Source organism: Lepidochelys olivacea (genome assembly GCF_965140295.1).
Source record: "Lepidochelys olivacea isolate rLepOli2 genome assembly, chromosome: 4".
In the NCBI taxonomy this organism is placed as follows: Eukaryota; Metazoa; Chordata; order Testudines; family Cheloniidae; genus Lepidochelys; species Lepidochelys olivacea.
Window position 1 is genome coordinate 110,200,860 of NC_140414.1, and position 19,960 is coordinate 110,220,819.

Consider the following 19,960-nt stretch of genomic DNA (forward strand, 5'->3'; position numbering starts at 1 on the left):
AAATTGTGATTTTGCCATAAGCCCTGGCTATGGGACATCACATTGTGTGCCACCTCACTTACCACAGAAGGATAATAATTTGCTTCTAGCCAACATTATCATCCCCACCCCTCTTACCCACTGTTTTGGGAAAGGGAGGACAATAGAGGGCATGCACCACCAACGTATCACTACAGACCCAGACCTAAACCCAGGCCTTGCGGGGACATTATCCCCCTGTACTGGTACACAGCCTCAGCCCCAGTCTGGCTGTTAGTGATCAGTGACAGGTATTCTCAGGTAATCCAGTATAATATCAAACACCCGCCCCTCCAAAAAAAAAAAAGATACATATTTGTGTCATCTTGTAATAATGGATATTGTTGTGCATATGGAAGACAGGGTCACATACCTAAATGTCAAAATAACAAATTAGCTCCTGCTCAGTAGAGAGTCTGGCTTTGTGTCCATACAATGGGTAAAGGAATATAGGGATCCCCCTACTCCTCGGACCAGGCTGCCCACAACACCAGAGCCTTAAGGAGGAAGGGGGAAGATGGGGTCCTTGGCTCTGCCTCCCACCAAACATGTTCACCAGAGCAGAGGATAAAGTAAACTCAACTAGCAAAAGGGAGCAATAGGGAAGCAGGAAGCTGATTGTGATACTCAGGGTATGTCTATACTTCAGTTAAACACCCGCTGACTCAGGCTGGGCTGTGGGGTGGTAACATTGCAGTGTAAACATTTGGGCTCAGGCTGGAGCCTGGGCGCTGGTGCCCTCCCTTCTCGTGCGGTCCTAGAACCTGGGCTCAAGCCCAAACATCTACAGTCACTACAATTTTACAGCCTCCCAGCTCAAGCCTGAATCAGCTGATATGGGCCAGCCACAGGTGTTTAACTGAAGTGTTGACACACAGGCAAAGTCAGTCTGATTCCAGCCCTGCTCCTGCAGCAGCATTGTCCCCACCTCAAGCTTGATTTTAAGGTTACAATCTAGTCCTGGGGGATGATAAAAAACCATTTTCCATTCTCAGGTTACATTTCAAGCCATCAATCTCCTCGTAAGTTATTATTGTGACTTTTGTGTACATTTTTACACATTTTAGGGGCATAAGTCAGGCATGCGATGGAAGGTGATGAAGGTTTATATGGCAGCAGGGAACTGGCTGTATCCTGTAGCTCCTCATTATCAGACATGCTAAAATTTGGCATTTTTTTTAACAGGAGTAGAATTTTTTCAAAGAAAGTGTAATATCTATTGTCAGAGTTGGCTGTACTCCAGTGAAACACACTTTCAACCTCACATTTGTTGTTAAGGAAAACAGTAAAATATTAGGTGAGATTTTCAAAAACATTTAGGTCGCTTTGGAGCACTAATACATATATATAATATTTAATTTAAATTTATATATAACTCAAGTACACAACTTTTATTTATCTATTACGTTTGGAACTTACTGCATGATAAAGTAGAACTCTGCAGGTTTTGTTTTTATTAAAAAAGGTGCATATTTAAATTACTGTCAAGTAGAAATATGTCATAAAATATGGTTTACTGCTGACACTTTTGTCATTCATTCATTTTCTTTGCTGACTCAATGGTATAGGAATGACAGAGGAATATGCCTCCCTTTTTAATTGGATCTCTAATGTATTATCTTATCAAACAGAGGACCAGATACTGCAACAAAGTGAAAGCATGGAAATATGTATGCACAGAGGGGAGTCATATGCAGGTGAGCAAGTAGATGGCCAGACGCTATTACAATATGCATTGAAATTCTCCCGTTTTTCCCCAGGTCTATTCTAGAATCCTTCATTCTGTCTTTCATCCTCACTCTCTCTTTCATCCCTATTCTCCTTCTTTCATGCTAATGGATTATTTGACTGTCCTTGTTTTATAGAAACAAACCCCTCTCCACCAATGAGCTAGTTTTTTGGTCCCAAATATCTTTACAACAAACTGTTAAACTTTATTTTTCTGTTTTCTTTCATTTTCTTCTGTTCTTTTATTTCCTTTTCAACATGATTTAGGGCTTGATCTCATTGACTTCAACAGACTTTGGATCAGGCCTTTAATGCTAATATCATGTTTCTTTTCTTAGTTTTCTTTAAAAAAAACTGAAATTATGCAAAATTCATCCCAGGGTCCCCCAGAGGGTTTTCTGATTTTGAAGAATAACATCTGTCGTTCTGTCCAGTTAGTTCAGCAATCTGTCTTCCTTCCTGAAAGTCAAAATCAGTTCTTATCTGGGAGAGGAAAAAGTAGTTTTCTAAAAGGAATCTATGTCCATGTCCAAAATTTCTCTAAGGTCAAAAGAAAATTCTGAATGTGTATATGAAATATATTCTTCTTCTGTGAATTTCAGTGGACAAAAGAAATCTTTGACTAATTCTAATGTTGGAAGCTCCATGAAAGTAAAAAGGGGAAAATTTTGAATCTTCTCCCTTTAGCAGTGAATATTTCACACAGCACTAATATATAGCTTGCAAACAGAAAATTGCTGCAACATTTCTGATGACCAGTTCTCTGAGAAGCAGAGGAAGGAAGGGATCACCTAAGCAATTCTTTTTCTTATGTGTAACGAAAAGTCAGGGTTTTGTTTGGAGGGAGGCAACATAATTTTCCTTCTGTATTCTATATCCTTCAGTAATTGTGCAAGTAACTGGTATATATTATGATGTGTTTCTTCTGGATTGCACCTTTAAATGGAAAGAAACAGCCATTTTGTGTTCATATGCAGCCTTCAGAGGAGACACATACACATTGTGAGTTTCTCATATGGACCTTATGTTAGTTCTTTATATTTTTGTTCCCTTCGTATAAAATAAAGTTGGCTCTATCTTAAAGTACAATATATAGTTGCTCTCCAAGTATGGAAAAATACTATAATAACAATTTAAACAGAATATTTCCCATTTTCCCCATTTCAGGATCAAAATGATCCCATGATCCTATGATAGATGGCTATTTCTTCAAAGTAGCCAGCTTAATTTCTTTTCCCAATGAACAATTTCCATTTGATGAATCTCACATTTGTCCTATTTTTCGCTGCTTCAGAGTAGGTAACCCTAGGCAATTTCTTTCTTTCTTTCTTTCTTTCTTTCTTTCTTTCTTTCTTTCTTTCTTTCTTTCTTTCTTTCTTTCTTTCTTTCTTTCTTTCTTTCTTTCTTTCTTTCTTTCTTTCTTTCTTAATACTAAATGAACCCTGTATTTATGGCTTTAGATTTGGAAGTTGAATCATATGCTCACACTCTAATGGAGTCTAATGTATTTTCCTTAGTATTTGACTTCGAAAAAGACAAAAAGGAATGTGTTGCGCGCAGGAGGTTTGCAGCAGCCACAAAAGATAAACATCTTGTTTGTCTCATTATGTTCCTGAGAACCTTTCCAAAAGAAGTAAATATCACTTAGTATTCTTCATAATCTAAAATCAGGTAATAATGGCATATTTCATTACAACTGGCAAAGTAGGCAAACAAATGTCACTGATTTTACTGTGAGGTTATCTTTTGGGGGGTCATTATCTTGGGCAAGAGCCTTAGCTGTTTTGTCACTGCCGTTTAAAGTAAGAGTGCTAGTGACTCTGCTTACTCAGGTACTGAAGGGATAACATCAAGTTAAGTGAATTCTGGTGCCAGCACTGCTAATTCTTGTTACTCAAGAATGTTACTCTCTTTTTAATGGCATGAAGCTCAAAACCAGGGCTAAAATGGCATTCACAATGGCCACTGTTTTTTGTTTAAGATGAATATAACTCTAGGGCAAAAGTGTTGGCACTCACTGATGACAGAATTAGCAAATAGCAAAATTCTGCCCTATCTGGAGAAGATGGTGCAGAGAACTTCTTCAATTCACCTCTGCGAGAACCAGACTAGGCATGATTTAGTGCTATCCCTTGAGTATGAGGCTGTATGCCTGACTAATGTACTTCACAATGCTGAGGGGACATATACCTCTTGACAAGACCGCTGACCCTCCTGCACACGTTCAACAAATGTTGGGGCAGTGCACTATGTGTATTTTATCAAGCAGCAGTAGGAGACATTGTAGAGTGAGCTCCCCTAAACATCTGAGCCATGTTACCTGCACAGACAGCATGGCTCAGGACCCCATCACTTAACTTCTAATTCTCTGCTTCACCCCAATTCATGTCATGGGGGTACAAGAACAACTTTTGGCCTAAATGAGTTAGTTATACAGTTTTCATTTAAACGTGGAAGGTCAGATACCATCCGTAGTTATTCTCCAGAAAATATCATATCATATCAAATGTCATATTGTCTCTATATGAATCCATGGTATGCCCACATCTTAAACACTGCATGCAGATGTGGTCACCCCATCTCAAAAAAGATATTCTGGAATTTGAAAAGGTTCAGAAAAGGGCAACAAAAATTATTAGGGGTATGGAACGGCTTCCGTCTGAGGAGAGATTTATAAGACTGGGACTTTTCAGCTTGGAAAACAGATGACTAATGGGGGATATGATTGATGTCTATACAATCATGATGGGTATGGAGAAAGTAAATAAGGAAGTGTTATTTACTCCTTCTCAAACACAAGAAGTAGAGGTCATCAAATGAAATTAATAGGCAGCAGGTTTAAAACAAACAAAAGGAAATATTTCTTCACACAACACACAGTCAACCTGTAGAACTCTTTGCCAGAGGTTGTTGTGAAGGCCAAGACGATAACAGGGTTCAAAAGAGCACTAGATAAGTTCGTGGAGGATAGGTTGATCAATGGCTATTAGCCAGGATGGGCAGGGATGGTGTCCCTAGCCACTGTTTTCCAGAAGCTGGGAATGAGCAACTGGGGATGGGTCACTTGATGATTACCTGTTCTGTTCATTTCCTCTTGGGTACCTGGCATTGGTCACTGTTGGAAGACAGGATACTGGGCTAGATGAACCTTTGGTCTGACCCAGTATGGTCATTCTTATGTTCTTATGTCCTCTGAAACCCAGGGAGACACGTTGGAGATGAATTTGAGCCAACTAGTTTATGATGGTTTACATTGGATGTCTCATATGTCATAATTTATAACAAAGCTGCATGATTTCACTACAAAATTTGCTTTATAATAGAGCATGCCAAAAATGGAAAAAAATGCATTTATTATTATTAACACTTGATCATAGTGTATCTTAATATGCCCTGTCTCCATATTTAAATTGCACACACACACAAAATGGTGTAAGAACATTAATAAGGTTGCAAAGTCAAGCACTCAATAATTAGTCAAGTACTCAATGCCAGAATTCAGATTTCCAGTGAAACCATAATTAGACAACTTGTGTGTATGCATTATGATACAGTTCTTCATTGCATGATCACATACTATTTCTTCCACAGGACCCCTGCTTCTTTCAGTGCACAGGATGGATCTGCTCTGGAGATGAACTGGGGTTGCTTAAACAGGAGCCTATTATCTGTGGAATCCCTGCCTGACTTGGCCACATTTGGGCAGATTTTCACAGGGACAGCAAAAGGCACCTTCCTGACACAAAGGCCTGCCCCTGCCAAATTTTAGGTCCCTGTTCCATGGGAGGAGGACCAAAAGCATTTAAAAGAAAAGGTCTAAAGATTATTTTTTAACATGGGAAAAACATGTTTTTTTCCCTCACCTCATTCCTGGAAACAACTGAACCAATGTTTCTGAAATTTTCTGACAAAATTCAGCCTGAGGCTGACACCCAGCATGGGAAATATCAGCCCAAATGGTTAGAGCTTGGAAAAGTTATAAACAATTAAAAACAGGGTTGTAAAATGGAAAGTATTGAGCCCCATCTGTAATAATTTTCCATAGCTTGGGGGGCAAATACATTTTGGATTCTACTGAGCACTGAAAAAAACCCTCTAAAATGGGCAACTTCTTTTATGAAACATACTCAACTAATATTGAAATAATTGACACGTTAGAGGCCCTTCTCAAGGCACAGCTTCATTAAATCAAGGTTAATAGCAAAGCCTTATGCCTGACCATTTAAATTTTTTATATTTAATTTAAATTTTTCTGCACCATCTACCCTTTCTGGCTTATTTACCTGATTTTCTATTAAGTGAACAGGATGAACTTCTAATATTTAGTTCCAAAGATCAAGCATCATGTTCTTATCTAACACAAATGTTGAGGTGTCAGCCTGATTATACCCTTTGTTGCACAAATAGGCAGCAAAACACAGAGAGGGGATTTCAAAAATGCTCAGCATTGGTCTAATTCGGCTCCTATTGAAGTCCATGATATTGACTTTAATGGTATTGAGTCAATGGGAGAAGAGTTAGGCCAACACTGAGTACTTTTGAAAATCCCACTTAGCTATCCTTATGACTTCAGTATACTCTGTTTGCATTGCTGTATCTCTGTAGAGGAAAAATCAGTAACTAGTTTGGGCTTAAGGTTTATTTCTCCAGAATACATGTAATCCTAAAAGTGTGAGTAGAATTTTAAAGACATAGCATTTGTCTGACATAAAAGCACAGCTGGCTTTTATGAATAAATATTATGTATCATATAATTAGCAATTATTACATTTTTTCCATGTATATTTATTTACAGGGCATGTGACATAAATCAGGCATTGAGTGGTAAGTGCATTTCTAACCAAAATCTCAGGATAGATATTTTAGAAAAATTAGAACAATTATATTTATATTGATGTGTGTGCATGTATGCGTGTGTGTTTGTGAATTATAGCTTGTGACAAATGAATGTTATACCCTAGTAACTTAGTTCAAACGTATTGACTCTGCATATTCGTACTTTTGGGGTATGCTTTAGAACCTTCTAGAAAGCAGTGCTGAAATAAGGAGCTCTAATTAATCAAACATTGCAGGAATGCCCTGGAAAATTGAGCATCAGATCTATATATCAAGTTGAAGGCATAATAAACAAATCTGTATAGCAATGAAGGTAGCATTCCTACAAAATAAAATAGAAACATTACAAAGTTATGCGAAATGACACTCCTTAACTCATGAGTCCTAAGGCCCTATGGTACTATCACGATGGCTTACTCATAGCCTAATCCCCTTAGACAGACATAGTGGGGAGAACACTTTTTTTTTCTTTCAGGGATCTCCAAAAGCTATAAACAAGGAGTAGGTGAATTCCTAAAAATTATTTTTCTATCCACATAAAAGAAAAGGTAAATGAGACAGTCTATTTTCAGGCCGCAATCATAGAATCATAGACTTTAAGGTCAGAAGGGACCATTATGATCGTCTAGTCTGACCTCCTGCACAACGCAGGCCACAGAATCTCACCCACCAACTCCCATAACAAACCCCTAACTTATGTCTGAGCTATTGAAGTCCTCAAATCGTGGTTTAAAGACTTCAACGTGCAGAGAATCCTCCAGCAAGTGACCCGTGCCCCATACTGCAGAGGAAGGAAAAAAAAACCCACAGCCTCTGCCAATCTGCCCTGGAGGAAAATTCTTTCCTGACCTCAAATATGATGGTCAGCTAAACCCTGAGCATGACTATATGGCTATAGAACCTTTTACTATTGCTTTTAATTCCCTTTGCAAGGTCCAACTCTACATGGCTTTTGGCCTTTCTCACTTTATCCCTACATGTTCTCACCTCAATAAGGTAGCTTTCCTTGCTAATCCCTCCCATCTTCTACTCCTTGTAGGCTTTCTGCTTTTTCTTAATCACCTCTCTGAGATGCTTGCTCATCCAGCTTGGTCTACAACTCCTGCCTATGATTTTTTCCCCCTTTCTTGGGATGCAGGCTTCTAATAGTTTCTGCAACTTTGACTTGAAGTAATTCCAGGCCTCCTCCACCTTTAGATCCACAAGTTCTTCAGTACAATCCACTTCCCGAACTAATTTCTTTAATTTTTTAAAGTTAGCCCTTTTGAAATAAAAAACCCTAGTCACAGATCTATTTTTGTTTATTCTTCCATTTATTCTGAACTGAATTAGCTCATGATTGCTCAAACCAAGGTTGTTCTCTACAACCATTTCTTCTATGAGGTCCTCACTGCTCACCAAAACCAAATCTAAAATGACATCCCCTCTTGTCAGTTCAGCAACTACTTGGTGAAGGAATCCATCAGCTATTGCATCCAGGAAAATCTGAGCCCTATTATTACTAGCACTTGTCCTCCGGTCCATATCTGCGAAGTTAAAGTCTCCCATGATCACACAATTCCTATTAGTATTTACTTCATTAAAAACATTAAAGAGGTCTCTATCATATCTCATCATTGATATACAATGCTACTCCATCACCTTTTCTTTCTTTCTTTCTTTCTTTCTTTCTTTCTTTCTTTCTTAAATAGCACATACCTTTCAATACCTGTACTCCAGCCATTACTACTATTGCACCATGTTTCTGTTATCCCTATAATATCTGGTTTCACTTCCTGCACCAGTAGCTCTAGTTCCTCCATTTTTTTACCTAGGCTTCTCGCATTGGTGTAGAAACATCTTAATTTTTGCTGTTTGGCCTCGTTCACATTCTGTACCTTTTTAGGCATGGTCATTCTACAGCCAGTATAACCTATTAGACTGGTGTCCACACTGCCCTTCCTCCTTATATAAATTCTCCTACCCACGGCTGTATCCTTTCTTACTTTGTTTTCTTCCCTCTCAATGCTAAAATCTGGCGTGGAGATTACCTGGACATCTCCCAACCATCTCCCCCAAATTCCTAGTTTAAAGCTCTCTTGATCAGTTGTGCCATCCTCCCTCCTAGAAGTCTATTTCCCTCCTTACTCAGGTGAAGTCCATCCCAAGAGAACAGTCCTCTGTCCATGAATGCTTCCCAGTGGCCATACATCCCAAAGCCCTCCTTATAGCACCAGTGCCTAATCCATCTGTTGAGCATCATAATCTTGTCACACCTTTGTTGCCCTTCTCTAGGAACAGGCAGAATCTTACTGAAGATCACCTGAGCATTGATTTCCTTAAGCGTCTTCCCCAGCCTGGCATAGTCTCCCTTGATATGTTCTAGTGAGAATCTAGCCGTATCATTTGTTCGCACATGAAGGACAATCAATGGATTCTTTCCCGCTCCCGTTAGGATCCTCTTCAGCCTCAGGTCCACATCCTGTATCTTAGCACCCGGCAGACAGCACACCCTTCTGTTCTCTGGATCAGCTCTTGTTACAGGCCTGTCTATTCTACTCAGTAAGGAGTCCCCAATCACATAGACCTGCCTTTTCCTGATGATGGAGTGATTCTCCAGTCTATCCCCTGTTCCCTCTGGCTGCAAGTCCTCTCGATTCCTAGTGTCCCTTGCAATCCCCTGTAACCCATCCCATATCCTCCTGGGGCTCATATTTGGTGTTGTTATCTCCATTGACTCTTGCCCTCTTCCTATAGGACTAGCTGCTATTCTCTTCTTCTTTGCCCTTTCACCTTGAGTGACCACTTGCTGTGCCCCTTCTTCATTTCCCAATTCCGCAAACTTGTTCCTGAGCTCTATTTCTCCTTCACTAGCCCATCTTTTCCTCTGCCTGGTTCTCTTAGTCACATGCTTCCACTGTCCACTTTCCTCACCCAGCAGCCTTCCCTCAGAGTTCTTCGTTCCTGCTTCCATCTGCAAGTCTGAGCTTTTCCCTTCAGCCTCCTCATGTCTTTGCTCCATCATCCACTTAAACTCCTTTCTAAGCTCAACCAGAGTTTCCACCTGCATCTCCAATCCTCTGATCTTTTCTTCCATCAGCTCTATCAGGTGGCACTTCATGCAGACAAAATTCTTTTCAGGTACCCGCTCCAGGATCAAGTACATGCTGCAGCTTCTACATCCAGTCATCTTCATTGTGTCTTCCACTATTTGGGTCACTACCACTGCTGCCTCTGTATCTGTCATAACCTTCTCACCTGAGTCCTGTTAGTCTGGGAAACACAAACCAAACCAAAACACCCACCCACAGCAAAACAAACCCCCAACGAGCACCAAAACACTGCCAGACCACCACACACTCCCTTCCTTAGCCTGTCTGTTCCTCTGCCTGGCTCTCTTAGTCTTCCCCCAAACTCCCCTTGCAAACTCCCACTCCAACTTCCCTGTTTACAGCTCTGTTTGCTGGCTCCTGTGCCGCTGCAGCTGTCTGTGAGGTTTCTCAGGCATGGACCTTTACTCCAGAGTGGAGTTCTCTTTTCAACGTCAATCTACAGGAAGCAGATTACATACGAAGAAAATCTTTATGCTGTATGCAAATACTAGACTAGCCATCAAGTAGCCAAAGCTCTCTCTCTCCCATTCTCTCTCTCTCTCTCTGTGGTGGTGGGGTAATATTTCACATATATCAAATAAACTTTGATAATAACGTCTGCCTATAAAAGGCAGTGTGGTATAGGGCATAGGCTAGTGTGCCAAGAGACATAGGTTTGATTGTCTGCTTAGCCTGTTATGCAACCTCTGACAACTTACTTCACCATTGTGTTCCTTTTTTCACCTCCGACCCTTTGTCATGTCTATTTAGATTGTAAACTCTTAGAGGCAAGGACTGTCTCTCACTATGTTTTTTACAGAGTGTAGTAAAATGAGGCTTCAGTCTCAAAAAGTCTTTGCATTTTTCTAATATTACATGTTCATAAAGAAAATCTAATTAAGCTGTACACATATAAAACTATATTAGGCTCTGATCCTGCAAAGGGAGCCACTAGTGTGGACTTTCGTTTCCACATAAAGTTCTGTCGACTCTGGAGGGGGATTACCTGTGTTCAGTTGTTATTGGATTTACTTTACTATTTGTACAGAGTATAAAGAGTCAGTTCTTATGGTATTTTTATATAGTAGGCGTGGTTAAAAGCGTATATATAAATACAAATATATTTTGCTCTTCAGGATTACAATATACACTTTCAGTATGAAATAATGAGAATAAGTTCTAAAGCTAATGCTTAGACAAACAAGTATCTGTAATGCAATGCACGTAAAAAGTAATGGAGAAACTAAACCAAATGGTGTGAACTTCAATAGAAAACAGTTCTCCTGAGAAGCAATTTTTACAGAGCTCTTGAATTATTTATGCAACCAGTATTTCATTGGTGGCTGTTTTCCAAAGTGGGTCAAGAACACATATGTTTATAACACAAACAGAAATTATGTTAAATTGTAAGGCTCTGATAAACTCAACAAAGCCAAAGACATTTAGGATTAAGACTTTAGTTCTGTCCACAGCACATTCCCCTGTGCCTCAGTAATTGCAGAGTTGCAAAGGCTAGAGATCAATGCTATTATGTTATGAGTTAAAGATTAATTGGAAGCCTTATCACTGAATTTTCTTACTTTCTTGGGTTAAAGTCAAACCATTACAACAACGTTAATGTATTTTTCTATACTAATTTCCTTTTATTAATCGTAGTTAAAAGGAAAAAAGAGGTCATAGGGAGAGCCTTTAAAAATCTACTCTGTAGGTCCTCACCAGGGATGTATATCAATCCCTAAATAGAAAATTCAGGGGAAATTGGGTGTGGAATCTGTACAGTGAAGTACTTGGGATGGGAAAAGGCATTCAGATATTAGGTAGTGAGCATGACACTGATAGATCGTTTCTGCCATTTTTACTCACATTGATTAGTACCTTTTTCCATGTGTAGTTTAGCTGAAGTCAATGGGCTTACTTGTGGAGTAAAATCCTACTCAACATAAGCAAAGGTGGCAGAGTCTGGCCCAAAATGTATTGTGTCTAATCATGTTCAGTTTTAAAACTGCACATGGCAATTGTTTTGCATATCTTTGAAAAATGAAAAACTGAACTAGGAAGTTTTCTATTGTCATCCCTTGCCTTGCTTTTATTTAACTGATACCAGTCATTACCAGGAAACAAAGATTCCTGAATTCAGAGCTTAGCAGAATAACATTATCTGTAATTGTTAGTATCATAATATTTACTTCTACCCTAGAAATATGCATGTACATTCTGTTGATGATTTAAATTTTTTAATAGTTTTTTTTAAAACATTACTAAAACTTCTAAAGATAGCCTACTTTTACGTAGCATACAGTCCAGGTACAAAATACATATGTTATCCTATGAGTAAGCGCAATGTTTTATGCTTAGAGATATGCACAATTAAATATTTCCCTGCCATATAAGCTTAACTATATTTAATTGTGCTATATTAATCAAGATATGCAATTATCTTCCAGTTTTACTGGATCATCACTGTTTAATTAAAACTGAGACCTATTCATTGCACTAATAATTGTTTGTATGAGTCTTTTTTCTTGAGAAAATCTTTTTAATGAGATAGAATAAATTATGTAATATTTTACCTTTGGAAGTTTATTTGTTTTCAGTTAATTGTAATTACCATTGGCATAAAATAAGGACGTTATTATTAAAATTACTAAGTGTTTTATTATACTGGCATCATTCATCCTAGAACATTTTCCCATTTCCGGGACGTGAAGAACTGGGAAATATCTGATTTATTTTTATGAATATTGTGTTTGCCTTTGTGTGTTTATGATGGGTTGCTTTTTAATGGAGTTAGATGAAGAGGATGTACAGTGTTTTTTTTCCTGAAGGTGGAGTTAGTGTCTGGTTCTCTCACGTTCCTCCCTCAGCCTCTACTGTAACGCTACTTCTGCTGAACTTACTGAGAGAAATATTAGTCCAAGAAAATATAATAAAAAAAGAGTGAAATCCTGGCTAGTGATTTTACCAACCCTGTCTGGAGATCAAACACTAAGATGTGATTTTAAGGATTCTAATCTAATTTACAGATATGTAACTCTATTTATTTCAACAGGGATGTAGTGGGATAGTTGATGACAAAGATGGGTCCTGTAATTTTAATTTAAACCCAATTTCTCTTTCTCCCTCTTAGCACACACCATGTGATCCATCCCCAGTATGAAGATCTTTGTCTCAGCCCTGATTATTTCTTCTCTCAACTACTACAACAGCCTCCTCTCTGGCTTCTCAGACATTTACACATTAGAAACAAAGAGAAAATGGTGTTTTGCTTCAAGGCTCAGAAAACCACTCAGGAAAGGCACATTCTATTCTGTATAAAGCAACAGTGCAGTGTTTTTGTGTATTTGTGGTATCATTTATGCCACACCAAGGTTTACTATGTAATGCTTGATCTAGTTGTTAAAATAAAGGACTGAGAATCAAGAGTCTGGGTTCTATCCTACTGTACTACAAATTTGCTCTGTGACTTTGGGCAAGTCAGTTATTGCCTCTGCTTCAATGTTATCATCTGTGACATGGAGAAGGTACACGTTGTGACATCCACCAGGGTACTAGCTGGACTATGGAACAGTGGTGTCCCCTTAATTCTCCAGCCCAGTGTGTCTCTTACACTGCTCTGCTAGTGAAAAGCAGCCTTTCCAGGTTTTGCTCACACAACCATAAGCATGTATAGAAACACCCAGCAAAGTTACATGAATGCTCTCCCAGCTATTCAGGAACTGTCTGCAGGGTAACACCTGCAAATCCTTCAGCACAAGCTTGCATCCCAGAAATGTGTGTTTTACATTACTCAAATCAAGGAGGTCTTGAGCAAACTGATCAATTAGTTCATCATTTCATCAAAGGAAATGATCATGCTACAGCCTTTATTAGCCTGAATAGAGATTCTCCAAGAAACTTCAGTCAAAACACACTGGTTTAGGTAAAATATTAAACCAAGTTTATTAACTAGAGAAAGATAGATTTTAAGTGATTATAAGTGATAAAAGCATAGAAATCAGAATTAGTTACAAAAGGAAATAAAATGATAAAATCACAATCCAATTCCTAAACTTTACCATGGCTAATGCTTCTAAAAGAAAAATAGCTCATCTCACCATAAGCTGCAATACAATTCAAAGGCTGTCTCTTTTCAGCCTGGGACCACCCATCCCACTGTTCAATGATGGTTCCTTTTGTCTTCCAAATGCTCTTGCTGATGTGTAGAAATTGGGGAGAAGAGAGGTCATAAGGAAGCCATTGTATCTCATTTTATACCCTCCTCCTCTCCATGAGGAATACCCCCTTTCTCTCGCTGGTGTGCAGACAATCGATCTATGGTGTACGTGAGATTCGAAGCATCTTTCAGGTGAATTGTGAATTTCTTGCTCACACCTTCTGTGTATGTGATGTTTGAAGCGTCTTTGGGGATAACATGCAAAGCCTTTGTTTTACAGTCATTTTGTTATTTCTAAGTACCATGCCTGTGGGTGTTCCCCAGACTCACAACATGTTTCAGTAACAAATATATAGCAAAATCTCATAACTCCATATACAATGATGATACACACATATTAACAGGACAACGATGTTCAGTAGATCACATGTTTTCAGTTGATATGCACAAGGCATGCTTTATACAAAATATATCATAACCATACAAAAGTGGTGAAGATGGGGTACAGATGGGTTACAGGATTTCACACACATACCTTCCTCCCAGGCGTTACACAGGTTTAGCTCATTAAAGTTTCTCAACTGCTTTGAGATCCTAGGCACTAAAGAAGAGAAAATTATTATTATTGCAGGGAGTAGAAATGGAAGCAATGGAAGAAATCATAAGTAGGGACAAAAGCAACCCCTGTATGTCAAAAATTTGCAAATTTTGTGGAGTCCGGGTCTTTTTGCAGATTTTATTGGTCCCCCACCTCCCAAATGCAACACCAAACATTTCAAACTTGGGTGTCTAAATAAACAGCCTGATTTTCAGCCGTGGTGAACAACCACAGCTTGAGGATAAGCTTGCAATTTAAAATTAAAAAACGAAGGATCTGATACTTGAACAGGGAGTTTGGCATTAGGAAAATCTGCCCTGTCTGGAGAATCTGTCTAGCCCTCTTGGCTGCGAAGATAATTTCTGAATGTAAACAGTGGTTGTACAGAATCCTTTTTCAGTTGCAGCCAGACCAGCTGAAACAACAGCAATGCTAATGCAATTTATATAAAGTAATCTGGGCTCCTTATGACAAAACAAGTAAGAGAGAAAAGGGATGATTTGTGCAGGCCTCATTCAGGCAAAACTCCCAAAGACATTTGAGTAAAGACGACAGGGTTTGGTTCTTAATCACTATTAAATATGCATGAATGTTGTGATTAACATTTAACAAAACAGAAAAAATCATAAATGACATAAAATTCTAAGAGGAATATGAAGTTTTTACATTCCACATTAACCATTTCACAGCTGATCCTTGTATGAGACACATCAAGCTGAGCATTTGTCCATTGGAGCAGGATGTACTTTATGCATCCTGACATTCCTTTCATTTGAAAGGATATTGCACAAGAAAAAAAGCTACAAGTTTTGAAAATGTAAGTAACATATTTGATTCTCAGCTACTGTCCTGAATGCCAATAATGGAGACAACTACTTCTGCCTGCTATTGTGAATGCCAATAACTGAGATGCCTGCCTTTAAAAATGTGGGTAAAAGTGCTATGCTATAAGGATTGGACTCTTGCTGTGCACTTTGAAGTACCTGTATGTGTGTCTATGTATTTGTAAAACTTAATCCAGCCATGGATGCAGCTCTCTTTAATAATACTGAATCAGTTATCTTCACAACCAGGAGGGATTTACACAATTTACTCCTCTGTGCTTCAGTTGCCAACAATGCCATTGTCTGCCATAGGCTTGCCTTACAAGCAGACTGCATTCTAATGTTGCATTCATTTTGATTTCCAAGTGGAAGTGGTATTAATGGGTTTCCTAGGCACCTACTACAAAAACAATTTGTCTTCTTGGCAGTCTCAGATACTCAGGAACTCTTATGTACTTGTCTTCACTTTGCAGATCATCTTTTTTTGGCACTTAAATATCACAGGAGGGACATCCTGAAGTAGAGATAGCACTTACAGTATTATACAAGCTGTGCATCATTTCTTGGCTCTAATGCTGTGCAGGGCTACTGGCATTTGGCTACAGACAGCAAAAGAAAAAAAATCATTTACAAAAAACCCACTACCTCAGTACAATTTTGAACCACAAAAAATGCTTAATCTCATGGTGCTCACAGCCTGATGATACCTAGAAATTGGACTATATTTCTTTGTTCTTGCCTGCAACCCAATCTAGACTGAAGAACAGAAACACAGGATTTGGTTGGGTTTATTTTGTAGTTTAATATCATGAATAAAGTTTTCAGCATTAGAAAATATTTATTTTCTATTTTATTTAATAATAAACAAATGTTTACTGTAATGCAGACATTCTAGCTTCCTGTGCAATCTTTGGTGATTTCAAATATCATTCTTGTGTTAAAAGCCATGACGTTTAAAAATGAGCTCTCTTTTAGAAATCATATAACCATTGAATGCAAAACAAAAAGGAGGAAATACTGCTGCTTAACAATCAAAGCTATGTGCTTTCAGTGCAGGAAATTCTAATTTGGTAGTACATCTTTTGAAAGTATTTTTATAAAGGTCGATGTGAAAGACAATGATTTATTATGGTCTTGGTTCAGCAAGGTAATTAAGCACATGTATAACTTTAAACACATGAGTGGCTGCATTCAGACTCATTGGTAACAGAGTGCCTTCCAGTAGTGCACTATGTTATGTGATTAGCATCTGCCATTTGTGGTTCCTTCTTTCTATCTTCCTATCCCCTGGGATGAGATTGCATATGAATTTCATTTGTTTGTGTTTATTTGAAGAAGTATGCCTTGTACTTGTAAGGGAAAGTGGTGAGGTTTGTGATGGTTCGTAGACTCTACAGGAGTTTGTTCCAGTCTTAGTCTGGTCCCATAGAAAGCTTTCCCACACAAAAACACTTCCTTGTTGTAGAAAGTTTCATTGGACTAGAGAAGTGGAGTTGTCCACCATTGTCCACATCACAGAACTTTGGGTGATCTTGTAGGTACCCTTTGACATTAAGTTCTAACATGTACACTTAGAAAAAAAGGAGCTATGTGCCCATCCTCCATATTCTTGATCCTGAGAGAGACTAGGAATGCAAAAGAAAAAATTTGAGAGGTCAAGGGGGTAGAGAGACCTATGATCTCCTTTGAGTGTGGCAGTGTGCTTGGGAAGTCTTCTTTGGAGAATACATGTACAAACAACTCATTTACTTAGAAAAGTGGGGAGAAGAAGTGTATAAAGACAATACCTGAGGGTGAGCTAGCTACTAGAATTACCCTTCGGTGTTGCTACCTGTAAGGGTAAGTTTCTTTAAAGCTGTAGCAGGAAATCAGGCAGGAGGAGCTGGGGAACATTGTGTGCAGAATCTCTGCATTGAAGGAGAGAGACAGAGTAGCATTAGAGACAGTATTTTTCTTCTTACTCTAATAAGGCTTTTTGTTCAGTATTGGAAGAATGTGACTTTCTGTGATTCTGTATCATTGTCACAAAGCATTAGCAGCTCCTATGACTTAATGCAGAGGAATGCAATGGGAGAGAGAAGGTTTCACTGCTGCACGCATGTGTGTGTGTGTGTTTCTGGTGTGTTTGTATCTGTGACTTAAGCTGTGTCTACACTACAGAGTTAAGACTTGTGATGAAATAAATCAATAAAAAGGGAGTATTGCAGTCATTTGTGGATCACCAGGGTCGTTTCAAGGATATCAACTTGGGGTGGTCCGAGAAGGTGCATGACACATTCATCTTCAGGAACACTGGCCTGTACAGAAAGCTGCAAGCAGTGACTTTCTTTCCAGACCAGAAGATTCCAGTGTGGGATGTTGAAATGCCCATAGTGATCCTGGGAGTCCCAGCATACCATTACTCCCATGGCTAATGAAGCCTTAAACAGGAAACCTGGACAGCAGCAAGGAGCACTTCAACAATAGGCTGAGCAGGTGAAAAATGACCACTGTATGTGCATTTGGCAGACTAAAAGGTCGCTGGTGCTGCCTTTATGATATGTTAGACCTAAATGAGGAAAATATTCCCATGGTCATAGCAGCCTGCTGTGCACTGCATAATATTTGTGAGTTTAAGGGTGAAAAGTTTCCCCAGGGGGTAGCATGTGGAGGCGGATCAACCAGTGGTTGATTTCGAGCAGCCAGATATCATAGCAGCAGGGCTATTAGAGGGGTGTGGGAGAAGTTTGAGGGGACATGGCAAGCAGTTCTGTATGGGCTGCAGAGGAGAGGGCGGGAGGCAAGCATGCATGTGTTATGCCTGCAGCATGATTAGGGACTTCAGCATATCTGGTTGCTCCTCCATCACTTTTATCATCTGCTCCTGGCCCACTAAAATTCGCTCTTGACCCTGTTTCCTCTCCTGCCTAGTTATTTTAAAATTTTCATTAACTGTCTCACTCCATGCTCTGTGCTCTTGTTCTGCCGCATCAGAGGATTGGAGCTCCCCAGAAACATGTCCTCCTTGCTCCTCCTCGGTCACTTCCTTATCTGGTGGAGGTGCTCTGCTGGTGTGAAGGGGGTTCCCCTGAAGGCCACATCTGCAGAAGCACAAGACACAATAAACAGAAGCATGATTGTAGTGCACTCCAGCATCAAATCATAATAGTAAAATGCACCTTTCTCACTGTCTCTTGTCAAGCACAAAGCTCGACAAATGCCCTAAACATGGTGAATTCAGCCGGGGATGGTGGTGGAGGACTGGGGTGGGACAGGGTCCCTATGCTGCTCACCTGTGTGTCGCTTTGGTCCCTGCACAAATGATTGCCAACTGGCATGGGAAAGTTTCCTAGAGATCTCTCTGGAGGATTCCCGTGAAATCTCAGTATGCATTAACACTCAGTTCCACAGGGCCCCCACTGCATAGCTGCACAGGGGAATATGAAGCAGACACAAGCACAGCTAGTCTTGTATGTTTCTATTCCTTAACTCACTTCTAGCATCTAACAAAGGAAAGGACAGCCCTGCCTCATGTAACCAAGTGGCACCAACTCAAAATGAGCACTTACCAGAGCTCTCCTGTCCTTCATCATGTGTGCCAAAGATGGAGTGCTGGCTTGAACCCTCCAGCGTTGAGAAGAGGTCCTGGCTCACGGTACTGGATGACCTGGTTGCCTGTCCCATCTCATCCTCCAACTCCACTTCCTCATTCCTTCATCCTTGGGGTTGAATCCACTGACCACTGTCTCCAGCCCCCCAAAGTATCCATGGGTTGTTTGTTGGTGGAGGTGGCGTCACCGCAGAGGATGGCATCCAGCTCCTTATAGAAGTGGCAGGTCTTCGGCACAGTACCACAGTGATGGTGTGACACCCTTACCTTCTGATACACCTGTCTCAGCTCCTTTATCTTCTCAAAGTGCTGACACATGTCTTGTTCATAGCCCTTATCCAACATGCCATGAGAAATATGATTGTATGTACTGAAATTCCTACAGCTGGAGCAGAGCTGGGACTGCACAGCCTTCTCTCCCCATGGACCCAGCAGATCCAATAACTCTGGTGTGCTCAAGGTGGAAGAGTGTTTGCTGCATAGAGCCGCCATGGTCACTGGGAAGATGGGATGTGAGCGCTCCACAGTGAGCAAACAGGAAGTGAAATTTCAAAAATTCCTGGTCCTTTAACGGGGGAGGGGCAAATGCCTGTGTAGCGGTGTTCGAACTGTTGACCAGAGTCACAATGAGCATTGTGGGACACCTCTTGGAGGTTATTTATGGTGACATAACCAAGCACAGTGTCACATGGAATAAAATGGATATAAAATGTCAATAAAACAAACTGGAGAGTGTCTCTGGTGAATTGCTGCACACAGCCATGTGGTGTTCCCAATCCCCGCCTTCAGGGCACATCTCCAAATTCCTATGTTCATAATAATGTCCCTTATGAGGGAGCATCTCTACAAATTCCCTCTTAAAAGAAAAACAAATTAACTCATATACACATACATAAAACAGCTAACACCTATCTAATAACACATGCATTAAATTCTCAACCCATTAATAGCTGAGCTGGAGAAAACCCATTCTCCAGGGGTGTACTTGGTAAACCAATAACATTTTATACAAATCACCCCTGCCGTAAAAAATCTTTCATGAGGTTCTTTACTGTCTGTATAGACCTTTCCACAAGTCCATTTGATATGAGGGTAATTTGGACTTGATGTTTTGTGATGAAAATCCCAATCTATGACAAATTG

The 19,960-nt window shown here is 39.7% G+C and overlaps 1 protein-coding gene across 1 annotated transcript in view; it reads left to right on the forward strand.

Annotated features, from left to right (window-relative positions):
* The window catches only part of LOC311519345 (uncharacterized protein), a gene marked incomplete at its 5' end in the record, with an annotated part of 44,329 nt that extends 31,256 nt beyond the window's left edge, over window positions 1–13,073 (forward strand). Inside the window, 4 exons of the mRNA XM_084625766.1 lie at window positions 1,587–1,715; window positions 3,264–3,379; window positions 6,542–6,570; window positions 12,781–13,073. Coding sequence (XP_084481892.1) covers window positions 1,587–1,715; window positions 3,264–3,379; window positions 6,542–6,550 — 254 coding nt within the window. The 3' untranslated portion in view covers window positions 6,551–6,570; window positions 12,781–13,073. The remainder of the gene's footprint in view (window positions 1–1,586; window positions 1,716–3,263; window positions 3,380–6,541; window positions 6,571–12,780) is intronic.
* Between the last annotated feature and the right edge of the window lie 6,887 nt (window positions 13,074–19,960).